This window comes from Gossypium arboreum, chromosome 9 (genome assembly GCF_025698485.1).
Source record: "Gossypium arboreum isolate Shixiya-1 chromosome 9, ASM2569848v2, whole genome shotgun sequence".
Classification (NCBI taxonomy): domain Eukaryota; kingdom Viridiplantae; phylum Streptophyta; class Magnoliopsida; order Malvales; family Malvaceae; genus Gossypium; species Gossypium arboreum.
This window is the reverse complement of record NC_069078.1, coordinates 62,328,052-62,341,422: the sequence shown is the minus strand read 5'-3', so window position 1 is coordinate 62,341,422 and position 13,371 is coordinate 62,328,052. Positions and strand designations below refer to the sequence as shown.

At 32.5% G+C, this 13,371-nt stretch overlaps 1 protein-coding gene and 1 long non-coding RNA gene across 2 annotated transcripts; one reads left to right on the top strand and one right to left on the bottom strand.

Moving 5' to 3' along the window:
• Window positions 1-1,645: 1,645 nt before the first annotated feature.
• Window positions 1,646-3,129, bottom strand: LOC128280550 (uncharacterized). The gene is made up of 2 exons (XR_008270644.1): window positions 2,730-3,129; window positions 1,646-1,877 (listed from the first exon to the last, which is right to left on the bottom strand). It is a non-coding gene; the product is annotated as an uncharacterized LOC128280550 (long non-coding RNA).
• A 2,774-nt stretch (window positions 3,130-5,903) lies between these two features.
• On the top strand, window positions 5,904-12,308 carry LOC108457493 (transcriptional adapter ADA2b). The gene is made up of 13 exons (XM_017756596.2): window positions 5,904-6,271; window positions 7,442-7,497; window positions 8,198-8,376; window positions 8,566-8,631; window positions 8,770-8,895; window positions 8,976-9,051; window positions 9,333-9,393; window positions 9,477-9,523; window positions 9,644-9,748; window positions 10,275-10,497; window positions 10,748-10,958; window positions 11,085-11,351; window positions 11,812-12,308. Exons 1-13 carry the CDS (start codon window positions 6,219-6,221, stop codon window positions 12,001-12,003), a joined length of 1,662 nt encoding a protein of 553 aa, XP_017612085.1. The 5' UTR covers window positions 5,904-6,218; the 3' UTR covers window positions 12,004-12,308.
• Window positions 12,309-13,371: the final 1,063 nt, after the last annotated feature.

Genomic DNA, 13,371 nt, shown 5'->3' with positions numbered 1-13,371 from the left:
GACGTGTGAGGCCATTTCGAAAGGCACACGGGTGTGTGGTTGGCCGTGTGATCCAAGTCAAAGAGTTACACGGGGTTGGACACGGGCTGGGACACAACCATGTGATCCCATTTCGAATGTCCACACGGCCTGTGACACGGGCGTGTCTTTGGTTGTGTGAGCAACACAGCCGGGCCATACGAGTGTGTGTCCCCTGTATTTTGTAAAATTTTCTAAGTGTTCCAAAAATTTCTTGAGATATCAGTTTAGTCCCGAACCACTTCTAAAGCATGTCTTGGGCCTCGTAGGCTTGTATTAGGGACTTGATGAATGATTGTGAATGACTTGTATTTGAAATTAATAATTGTATGAGAAATGTATGTTCGATTGTGATATAAGTCCAGTAATGCTCCGTAACTCTATTCCGGCGATGGATACAGGTTAAGGGTGTTACACTTTATCACGAAACATCAATTGGACTTGAGATTAATTGTTTTTCATGAGTTAACCCCTATTTTAACAAGTTCAAGATTTGTTCACTTGTTAAAGAGAAGAATCACTCATTTCACTATGTACTAGTTCAAATCCACAAGATGCTAGTGTCTAAGCGAGTAATTTCGTTCTTGCTCTTCTCACATTTTATCTTTTTCCATATTTACAAAAATTTTCAATTCTTTTGCATTAGTGGGGGAATATTCGTAATGCAAAAATCTAACTGTTACAATATGGTTGTTAGAATCTGACCGCTGCATTATGACCATTACAATATGTTTGTCAAAGTTTTTGAACTAGTTTTGCTCTTTTGTTTTTTAGGCTTGAGTTCATTTTGGGTTGAACTACTCTTTATGCATTTGGGCTTCAGCTGATTTTGTTATGGTCTAACACACGTCAACCAATTACTTAGTAGAAAAATCTCATGCCAGGACTTTAATAAAAATAACTAATGGTGTTAATAATTTGAATACACTAATAATATTATAAAATAATATATATATAAATTATATTAAATTAAAATAAAATTTAAGTGTCAAATTTTAGCCTAAATAAAACTCAATAAATTTATATGTACGGCCTCGAAAGAATTATATTACATAGCCTCTGGATTTATACATTTGATCAGGGTATACAAATTATATAGTATTATTTTTTGATATTAATAAGTGATTATTGGAGTTCATGGTTGTCTATTTTAAAATCTTTAAAATGTAATATACATTACCACTTCACTAAACAATTGTTGATAAACTATAATATTATTATATTTTAACCTAATTATATATGCAATACAAGAAAATGCTTTATAAGTTTAAATTTTATGTATTAATAATATATAATTTTATAAATTATTAATAAATTGTATGATAATATATCATTAAAAAATTTAAAATAATCAAGATAACTTTATTTTTAATCTTGATTTGTTTTTAATGACATATCATAATCATGAATAAAATTCTATTTTTGACCATAAACCTGCCCGTGTTATAGGTGCTGTATTGTTGACTCGCAAATGAGGAGCTCCTAAGCTAAAGGTCAAGGAGGCGTACCTTTGAATAACAAATTTTTAGAGACACGTGAAATGACAATATCAATTTATGGACAGATAATGCGGATGCGATGTAACCTAAAAATGAAAATATCTTATATTATTGAGACAATTTATGCATATTATAAAATTTTGAAGTCTATATTTTTAGCGCTAAAATATCATAACATTTTTCAAAAAAGGATAATTCTTTTTATTGTTCATAAATATCTCATATCAGATAAACAAGAAACGAAAGTCCTCCGCAACACAAAGTTAATGAATTCCTTTCTGAAGTTATTGATGCTTGCTCTTCTGTTTATTCTTGGGGGGTGGAATGCCTTGTAACTCCATTGCCTATGCCTATAGGACGCTGCATGTTTAAAAGGAGAGAAAGTTAGCCTGCTTATATAATTCAGTTCAAACAAGCATTGAAAAAATGGAACGATGAAAATAAAATGTAATTTTATTGATTTTAGTGAATTAAATGATAATTAGTTTTTAAAAGTAAATTCATATAACTTTATTTTCTAAGTAAGTTATTATCTGGTTGACTAATCATGTGTAATATTGATAAAAGAATAATATGGAGACTTCTGTATTAGAAGTCAGATTGTATTTTACTATCTCTACTAAGAAAGGATAAATTAGTATTTATATGTTAATTAAAAGAGCAAACCAGTCATTCTGACAAAGCAACCAAATAGCCAAAGGCTAATACAGGGTGGTTGGCAGGGGCCCTGACCCCCCCAAAAATGAAAAATTTCTATTTAAGCCATTGAATTTTTTTAAAATTTTAAATTAGTAAAGGTAAAATTGTACTTTGACCCCTTAAAATTATAAAAATTTAATTTAATCCTTTAAAAATTATAAAGATATAGATTATAAAAAATTAAAATTTCGTTCGGCCCCCTAAAAATTTGTTCTGGCTTCACCCCTTCAAATAGCGACACATAATGTGCCACATGTACTTCATGCTTACATGAGGAGACTAATTCAAGCAACCAAGTATAGTGACACATCATCACTTAATAGTAGAAATTGATGGAGTTTTTAATAGAAAGACCAATTAGTTCTTTGATCTAAGGTACTTGCCCATTCTTTTAGTAGCAAGAGCAGAATGCAATTTAACTCCTAATACAAGAACGTCTATGATACTTTTATCAATTATAGCATATGATAAAGTATAAACCCTAGTATATAAATAATAAAAAATACGACGTACTGCTGACAATCGACTGATGGATCACACTGAAAAGGAACTTGAGCAGCACACAAACCAGGAAGTTGCTTGGCTTTCTAAGGATCAACCCCATAAACTAGGGCCTTCTTTTTGAAACATTCGCACAGATCCCTACGTGACTGAGTGGTGCTGACCGATGCATTAACGCTAGCCACGGCTTGACAACAAGCGAGGGTGGGTGAGGGTGCAGGGGTCGTCAAGTATGCCCCGCATGGCATCAGTGTTTGTACGGCTTCTTCGCATGTGATTGCATGCACTGTTAAAACCACTGTCACTAACCCTAATACCCCAACACACCAAAACACACCATTCAATTTCTTTTCCATTTGTAAAAAGATTGAAAAAGAAGAAGAAATGCTTGATTTAGTTGTTAACCCCCGCAACTAGGACTAGACCCTTTGCCACTTATTTATAGGGTCAATTTGGATTCTATCACTAAAGAGAGTTTGATTATTGTAATCTAGGAAAAAATCATCAAAATCTTCATTCATTAATCACATTAGGTTTTTTTAGCTTTAAATGGGTCTTCATAGTTCACTCATCTTCTTCCGTTACATGTTGGTGGTCGTGTTGTTAATAAGAAAAGAAAATAAATTAAAATTTGTCATATAAGTCCATGTACTTTACAAAAATTTAGAATTTAATCCATGTACTTTTATTTTTAGGAATTTAGTCACTTTACTTTTCATATTTTAAAATTTAATCCAACTACTAACACTGTTAAATTTGTTGGTGTGACATTTCGAAATAAAAAATACTCACTCGATAGCCATGTAATTAAATAAATGACGTTGTAATGAATTTGAATTTAACAAAAAAATTAACAGTGTTAACATTTATACCTGAATTTTGAAATTTAAAAAATAACAGTATTAAATTCTTGAAAATGAAAGTATAAGAACTAAATTCTAAATTTTCAAAGAGTACAGAAACTTCATAGACACTTTTGATTATTCTATTTACCTGAAATGGCTAATTTCTTTTAATCTTTAAAAATAGGGTAAACTACACCTAAGGCAACTAAACTATTAGTAAGTTTATGTTTTGGTTGCTTGGTTTCAAAAAGTTACAAAATTGTCTCTAAACTATTTGAATGTTTTCATTTAAGTCACCCAACTGTTAAAATTGATATTCTATGGCTTCTCTATTCACATTCTTTGCCCTAATCAAAAGCTCTCATTCCCCTTCTCTTCTATTTTAATTTTTTTCATTGAACATCTTTAAATGTCATGAATCTGCGAGCCAAAATCCAAATAATTTTCTTTTCCAATCTCCAACGCTAACGATTAGATTAATTTGAATTTAAGGTATATTCTTCTACTTATTGATGGACATTGATCCACCATATTGATCGTCGAATCGTCGCTCAAAGCTTGTTGGCCATGTTGTTTTTCTTTTTTTTTTTAAAAAAAATTAATAGCTAAGGGACTTAAATAAAAACTTTTGAATAGTTCAATGACTTAAATGAAAATTTTAAATAAATTATTAATATTTTGTAACCTTTTAAAATTAAATAATTAAAATATAAACTTATTAATAATTTAATGATGTTATGTGCAATTTACTCTTTAAAATTTTTATGTTGAACATTGGTTGATATCAGAGGTGAAGCCAAAACAATTTTTATGGGAGCCATATGAAATTTTAATTTTTATACCTTATATCTTTATAATTTTTAAAAGATTAAATTAGATTTTTATAATTTTAGGGACTAAGTATAATTTTACCTTTACTAATTTAAAATATTTAAAATTTTTAAGAGCTTAAACAATAATTTTACATTTTAGAGACCCCTAAATAGGTCTAAATACGCTATATATAGGACTCTTTTGTCGAATGTTGATGTAAATTTATTGCGTAATCTCTTACTGCCATGAGGTCATATCCTACAACTATTTGATGGGACTTGGTTCATAGAGCTCGTAGAATTTGGATTGATGGAACTGCAAGATTCAAGTGAAAAGTATTAATATGCATGTATAATTGTGGAGCTCACCTATATGTGAAAGAACTTGAACCATTAACATGATGTTTATATAAAACACTTGCAACTACAACACCACTTAAATTATATGCAAGATGTTGATTTTTCTCTCTTTAATTTTTGTAGGTTGACCACTTAAATTACATGCAAGATGTTAATTTCTTTCTCTTGAATTTTGTAGGTTGACCAACTAAAATATTTTAAACTTAATTTCGGGCAACTATTTATGATACATTAACTTTTGGGCAGGGGCGTAACCAGGAGGCAGGCATGGGCCCTGACCCCCTAAAATATAAAATTACATTTTAGGCTCTTAGATTTTTTTAAAAATTTTAAATTAGTAAAGGTAAAATTTCACTTTGGCCTCCCTAAAATTATAAAAATTCGATTTAATTTTTTACAAATTATAAAGATATAAACTATAAAAAATTAAAATTTTATCCGGTCCCTCTAAAAATTTTTTTTGGCTTCACCCCTACTTTTGGGAGAATGTAACAAACAAAATTTTCATTAAAATACAATACTTTCAATTATTAAAAAACCGATTAATTATATAACAAACAACACTTCAAAAATTTCTCACCAAAAAATAAACCCTTGAGTAAAACTATAAGTTTACCAGAACTATACTATAGCAAGTTAACATCTAATCTTATTTCGATTATTACTATTATTAAATAGAAAAGACATTAATCCTCTCTTTAGTATTAGTCTCATGACATTTTTCCCATCTTTTGGACGCAATTTTAATTTGTACTCTCGTACACTTGATAGGAGCAGATCATCTTTAGATAGAAGATAATAGGAAAAATGAAAATAAAATGTCAATTGCCATTCAATATGTAATTAAAAAGGAAATAATAATTAATTAATTAATTAAAACCTAGAGCCAACCGGAGCAAGTCTCTTTTACTATTAAGGATTAATTCGCTATTTACTTTTGAATTATATATATTTTTATTTTAATATTTAAAGTTTTTCCAGTTTATTTAAAAATCTGAAACATAATATATTTTTATTAGATGTTGATAATTTTAAGATAAAATGAGATATTTAAGTAACAAGATAAATAAAATTTTAAGTACCAAAACAATAAAAATATTTGTAAAATTCAAGGCTCAAATGGTAATTAATATTTTTAAAGAAAAAATAAATAAAAGGGTTTTGTTTCAGAAATGAATTTAAGAAAGAAAAACACGAAAAAAGCTGTTTGGAATTGGCAGTATATAAATCGAACTGCCAAACAATATGCTTAATTGCAGATACAGTAAAATAATTATTATAATTATTAGTATAAACAAACAACTGAATTCGTTCAATTCCCAATCCTCATAAAGATTCAAAATTTCTGGGAATTTTACGAATTTCAGCTAAACCCATCAAATTCATTAACTTTTTTTTCTGTAAGCTGCTTTTCCTTACCGAAAGGTCTTTGTCAAAGTTCCTTACTTCATTGAGAAACTAGGGTTCAGTACTTCAAATTTTCAATGGGTCGTTCTCGCGGGAATTTTCATTCTGCTGATGAGGATCCTACCCAGAGGTTAGTCATCATTTCTTTCTTTAATTTCCTCATTTTGAAGAATTATTATGTTAACTTGTATGTTTTTTTTTTTTTTAAGAAAGAACTTGTCATTCAGAAATCTGCATGCATGGTGAAGGGCTAAGATTATTTTCAGAAATTAGAACTGTTGGTTCGAGTTCGAACTTTTGCATTTTCAGTTTCTCCTTTTTTTTAGTTAGTAGAAAGAACACTAGGACCTGTTTGTAAAATGTTCACTTATGTGCAATAATACTGTTGATGCTCTTTTGGTGATTGACTGACCTTGACGGTACTCTTCGAGGAAGGTAAGCGGGGCTTAGAGAATATGGGTTCCTAACGTGAGATAGAGCGCCGAAGCTTATGCTCCATAATGCTCAATTCTCAAGTTACTAAAGGGTGTTATCAGATGGAAACGGAAGTATGAGCTTAAGCACGATAATGACATGAGAGTGTAGAGAGAGAAGTCTAGTCGTACTTTAGGTATTTACGCTTAGTCTTTGAACTGTTCGAAGGGCTGCATGAAGCATGCTTATTGGCTGTCCAACTGGCCGTGTTGGCGTCCTGGTGTGCCTAGTGATCAGTTTGTCAGCCATATAACTGTTGGTTGCTTGGAGTCATTTTCTGACAAGGTAGTTGATCTCTGTCAGCTACTTGTTGTGCCAGGTGGTTTGCTGCCTTTGTCAACAGTTGGTGATGTTGGATGCTTGAGCTCTTGTGAGTTTGAGCCTTTTTTGGGCTCTAGCATGCTCATAACTCGGTATAACAAATTCATTGTGATGATTTTGGGAAATATAAAGTGATTAAATAAACAGGGGCTATGATTAGGGGTATTATCTATTTTAATAGATTTGATTATCTACTCTGCCATTTAATCATACTGGATTATTAGTTCATTAACTTTGAGGTTTCTTTCTTATGGTGAATTTTACATACTCAGAATCTAACATCACTTGTTGTAATGAATTATGATAGCAAAGGATGAATCATTGTTGTCTTGTTTTCCTTTTGATTGTTTACATCTTCTTCCGTTTGTTTGTGTAATAATTAACTATTAACTGGTTAACAGCTTCTTTTTTTTTCCCTTTATATTGTGATATAATCAGTTAATGGGGTTTTCATGATTCTCTTTTTTGGGTTGCTTCATTTAAATACCCCTTTCTTGTTATGCAGATCAAGGAGAAAAAAGAATGCCTCTGCTGGAGAAAATTTAGAATCTTCTTCTTCAGGTGCTTTTCTACGATTTTCAAAATGCAACCCTCTCAGAATGAATTTTGCAGTGAAAAGTTCTTTTCTATGATGCAATTAATTGATAAAAATAAGATAACCAAAATATCAATGTTTTCATCTAGTAATGGAAATTTATAGCAGAGCCATATGGAGAGTGTGTCAAGGGCCATTTTCTAGTATTATGATACAAGTCTTTGGCTACAAATGCAACAGTTTCAAGAGATAACAGTGGCCATTTTATTTTTATGAGAAAAAGGAATTGTTAAATATTTGGAACCTTGCAAATCACCTTTTCTAGAACCTAGAGGGTAAAGACCCTCTGAATGTAGAGACTTTGCTGCCTAAAACTTAAAAAAGTTGATATTCTGTTTTGCTATATTCTATCTTTACTGTAGACCTTGATATAGTTGCTAAAAGTTGACCCATAATTCTATCTAAAGCAGATTGGCTATGCATATATTGCATTTGGAAAAGTTCTAATAAGTTGTTAGATACATAGTATTATGATTAGCTGTTATCAAGATTCTAGAGCCCATGGTATGGTGCTGGTGATTTTGTGATTATTTTAAAATGATTGATCCTCCCTAAGTATTCTAAATACTTTTGGTTCTTCAGAACAAGGCAATTCTCTTTGTTCATTTGCGAGCTATTTTGACCCTTTTCCATCTATTCCTGATCTTATATCCTTTTCGGAGCTAGGTCAAGGAACAAGTGAAGGGAAAGGAGCTTTATACCACTGCAATTATTGCAACAAGGACATCACAGGAAAAATCCGTATCAAATGTTCTATTTGTCCTGATTTCGACCTATGTATAGAGTGCTTTTCTGTTGGAGCTGAGGTTACACCTCATAAAAGCAGCCATCTTTACAGGGTCATGGTTAGTAAAAGCCTTGAGGAAACAATTTTTCCTGTCCTGATGTCATACTAAATTGTCATTTTTGTTGTTTATGTTAATGTATAGCTTCTGATGAACTTCATTTTTGCTCATGTTTCTGTATCTCATATCTGTTTATGTACCTTTGTTTTTGTTATGATTCAGTGCTGACAACAGAGTTTTGATTAACAGGACAACTTATCTTTTCCCCTTATCTGTCCTGACTGGAATGCAGATGATGAAATTTTGCTTCTAGAGGTATTTCTATGTTCATACTCAAAGTTAAAGCAGTGAAGAAAGTTATGTTTGGTCCTTCTTGATTTGTTCCATACAGCATATAAATGTGAAATAATCAGAGAATCAATCTTGTTTTATTTTATCTTTTTCTAATTGTAGGGAATTGAAATGTATGGCCTCGGAAACTGGGCAGAAGTAGCTGAGCATGTGGGCACAAAGAGTAAGGAGAAGTGCATTGACCACTATACTAATGTTTATATGAAGTCCCCGTTCTTCCCTCTTCCGGTATAAGAACTATCAAATCCCTTATTAGTTGTGCCTTTCTGTGCATATAATAAAGATCTGACAACTTGATTTTTTCAAAGGATATGTCTCACGTTGTTGGAAAAAATAGAAAAGAGCTTCTTGCAATGGCTAAAGGGCATACTGAGGACAAGAAAGGTTATTGTCGGTTTTCAGTTTTTCTCCTTTTTATAATCTTAAATATGTCTTCAACCCCCCCCCCCCCCTTTTTATTTGGTGATATTGGTGAAGGGAAATTTGTAAGTGCTATGAGTCGTAAGCCTTGGATTCATTTTCTTTCCCTTTTCGCTTGAAACTATCTTGCATTTACATGGTAGAAAAATTCTCTCTAGAGAACATAACAACGGTGAACTTAATTATTATTGATGCCTGTTGTTAATAAATTTCTTATCATTATTAACTTATCGTGAGCTTTGTAGGAACTATGCTTGGGGAGCTTTCAGTGAAAGAAGAATCCCCTTTTTCACCTTCAAGAGTCAAGTATAACCACCATTCTCCTCTCTGTATGTATCCTCTTTGTTCATCTGTTCCATTTCTTATGTGAATTTTATTGATTTACCCAGAGTTGAAGGCAGTAATTGTGGCCGAATAATGTCTGGCTTAAATGCGGGTGAGCATTGATATATCTTTTCTTTTCCCTGCTGGGAGATACTTTATTTATTTAGTGTGGGCACTGATAATCTAATCACTGTGATCCTCGTGCTCTCTGCCTTGTTTCTGAAAACTTTAGATGTAGAGTCTGGGGCGCGTTCTAGCAGTAACAGCACAGCATCGGCAACTGTTGTGAAAGTATCGAACATGAACCAGGTTAAAGATGGCAATGTCAAAATGGAAGGTCTGTTATCTTTTTACTTTTTCTTTGTTCTCTTTTACTATCATTATTCCAGTAATATTAAACATCTCAACTGGGGGTTCAGAGTGGCTTTAGTTTCCGTGTCAAGTCCAAGTTGTGTTTGTTTTGGGTCAATTGGATTTGGATTTTTTGGGTTTGATTCTTTCAGGTTTGCTAGTCAAGTCATTTCAAGTTGACACTTGGGTCAGGTCATTTCTAGTTTGGGTCATTTTCGGATCCCAGTTCAGCGGGTTCCAGTTGTTAGACTTTTTATATTCAAATTGGGTTGGGTTGGCTTTGGATTCAGATTAGTCTAGTCGAGTTTTCAGCTTTGGGTCGAAATTGACAGGTAAGTAATATATAGCCCAGATGCCACTAAGCCATATGTAGTTTCATACATGTACATTCCTATGACACTTGCTTCAAATCGACATTCATTATCTGCCAGGGAAGTTTATGTGTGGATGGAGCCATAATCATAATATATTGAAATGCCAATATTTAGTTCATTGTTATTATTGTCTTTTAGATCATCAAATTGACAGAAATTTTGGGGGAAAGAAGCCAAATTCTTCGGGAAATGAAGGTCCGTCTTTAGTTGAGTTGAGTGGTTATAATGCCAAAAGGCAGGAGTTCGATCCAGAGTACGACAATGATGCCGAGCAGTTACTAGCTGAAATGGAATTTAAAGACACTGATACTGAGGAAGAGCGTGAGCTTAAGCTGCGAGTGTTACGTATCTATTCAAAGAGGTAGGCAGTTGGTAATCTGATTTGTGCTGGAGATAATTGATTCCACCCTTGTGAATGTGTAAGATGCAAAAAAGTAAAGTCCATATTAGTATATCAGAATAAAATTTCATAGGATAGAAAAGGTCTTGGGGTCAGGGAAAGACTTATGACTCGTTACTTTTCAGGTCTAGGAAATTCTGTTCCGTTTCAATTGATTTGCCTTTATGCAATGCTTTTCTCTACCTCATACTCAAAATAAATCTACTGTCAGGTTGGATGAGAGGAAGCGTAGAAAGGATTTCATACTAGAAAGAAATTTGTTATATCCTAATCCTATAGAGAAAGACTTATCTCCCGAGGAGAGAGCACTTTGCCGACGTTATGATGTCTTCATGCGTTTTCATTCAAAGGAAGAACATGACGAACTGCTTCAGACGGTTATTGCCGAGCACCGGACTTTAAGAAGGATCGAAGAACTCAAGGTATTATTCATGCTATTGCTGATTTATAACCCACTATTCTGCTTGGCCACTTGTTCTACCTCATTTAAATATGTAATCTTCATAATATGGTCTTCGATTGTTGTCACGGGAAATAACTATATGCAGGAAGCCCGAGCAGCTGGTTGTCGAACATCAGCTGAAGCAGATCGATATCTTGAACAAAAAAGGAAAAGGGAAGCTGAAGAGAGTTCTCACCGAGCAAAAGATGGAGTCCAGGGTGGTCCAGGTGGCCAGGCTGCCCCAAATTCATTCATGGCTTCTGAGTCTGTCGGCAAGGACTCAAATTCAAGACCAACAGCACAGGCTTCTTCAAGCTATGCTAAAGATTTGGACATAATGGGTTTCGCCGAAACCCAGTTACTCTCTGAAACTGTAAGAATGTTGTATCCCTTATTTCTATATTTTCATCTGGATCTGAAGCTGTGTTTCAAACAATTGCATTCATAAATTATTGTGTTTCATAAAAGGACAACTATCGAAACTCAGAACAACCCAAATCCAGAATGATCCAATCCAAAAATGTCCCAAACCCGAATGACCTGAACTCATGTGTCAAACTTGAATGACAAACCCAAAACTATTCAGCCTGAAAAACTTGATTAGCAAACCCCAATGACCTGAACTCGAAACAACCCAAACCGAAAATGACGTGAAATTTTTTAAAACCTGATTTGCCCCAACCCATATTTACCCAAGTTAAAATCAACCCGATATATCCGATTGACAGGTCTAGCCTTGAGGCAGGAATTTGCTTGCAATCTGCAAGCACTCTTATACCTTACTGTAGTTTTCATTGGAGCTATTAACCAAACTGTTGATGGTTTGGTGGCAGGAGAAGCGGCTGTGCAGTGAGATTCGGTTACCTCCACCACTTTATCTAAGGATGCTACAGATCATTTCAGAAGAGATCTTCAATGGAAATGTTAGTAAGAAAGCAGATGCTCATCGCTTGTTCAAGATTGAACCAAGCAAGATCGATAGAGTCTACGATATGCTGGTGAAGAAGGGGATTGCTGCGCCATGACTCGCAGTAGATTCCATATCATGTTTAGCTGTTGCTGCTAAAGCTTTATATTTTCATCTTTGTTTTCTATCATTTTTGTTTTGGAGAGAATGAAGCAGAAAAAATGATAATAATTGTGTATGTAGGTACTAATATTAGGTACTTCTGAATATGGATTATTTTTGTTTATAGTCCACTTTGTATTTTATTTTGATCAGATCAGATCAGGTTTCTCCAAAGACATGGAGAAATGAGCTTTGTATTAGAAGTTTAGAATCCATTGTATCAATAGATCAAGTTTCTCCCCTTTATTTTACTAATGAAAATCGTGTTTTTCTGGTTTCTGATATGATACGAGTAACTCCAAAAGGCTCAACCAATAATTTACGTTATAGTCTGAAATTGGAAATGGAATTGCAATTACAATGGATTCTCTTGGACGTGCTTGGCTTTTCCAATGTCATGATTGGTACAAGGTTTGCAGACCTGTATCGGCTCATTAATTATTAAAAATTCATAAAATAAAATAAAAAATAGAACGATGTTTAATTGTTCCTTATCAGTCAGCGGGACTAGTACCCCGATCAGTATTCCATTCAACTAATCCGGTTTTGAATTATGGTTTGGTAAGATAAGTTGCACTTATACGAGCACATAAGTTTAGATTTCTTAGAAAAGAATATTATTTATTATTAGAAATTCTATCGTGTATGCATGTGAAAATCACGAATTTAAAATATAAATATGTGTTTAAAGTAATATACAATAAATAATGAAACGTGTCGCTTAAAAATGGTAAAAGAAAAAATTTTATATGCATAGTGATCTTTGTTCAAATCTCATTATGTGCAAATTTTTACTCATATCTTACTTCACAAATAAGATGGTATATTAGCCATTTCTTAATTGGGCTGGTACCCGGTTAATTTTTGACACCAACTCAATTAGAGATTTTATTAATGGTATAGATATACAACTAATGGAAATAACAAATTGTGCATATTAAATAAAAATGTATAAAACATATTAAAATGAAGCTTTATTTAAGTGGTAAATTTAAGATTTTATTGATTCAATTGGTGTGAATTCAAATCACACCATGTGTATGTTTTTTTAAATGAACAGAATAAAATACTTTCGAATAATATAATTTATTTTGATTATGAAATGTCATTTCCATAATTTCCCTAACTAAGCTTATATATGGTTAATTCGTGACATCAACTCAGTCAATAGTTTAAATAATAGTATAAATACACAAATATGGTGAGAAAATATTTTATGTTAAATTTTTTAAATTTACTTAAGAATTATAATTGGTGTAGTGGTAAAAGATTTGTTTATAAATTATATATGGGTTCAATTTTTAGATATGTTAATTTTAGTTTT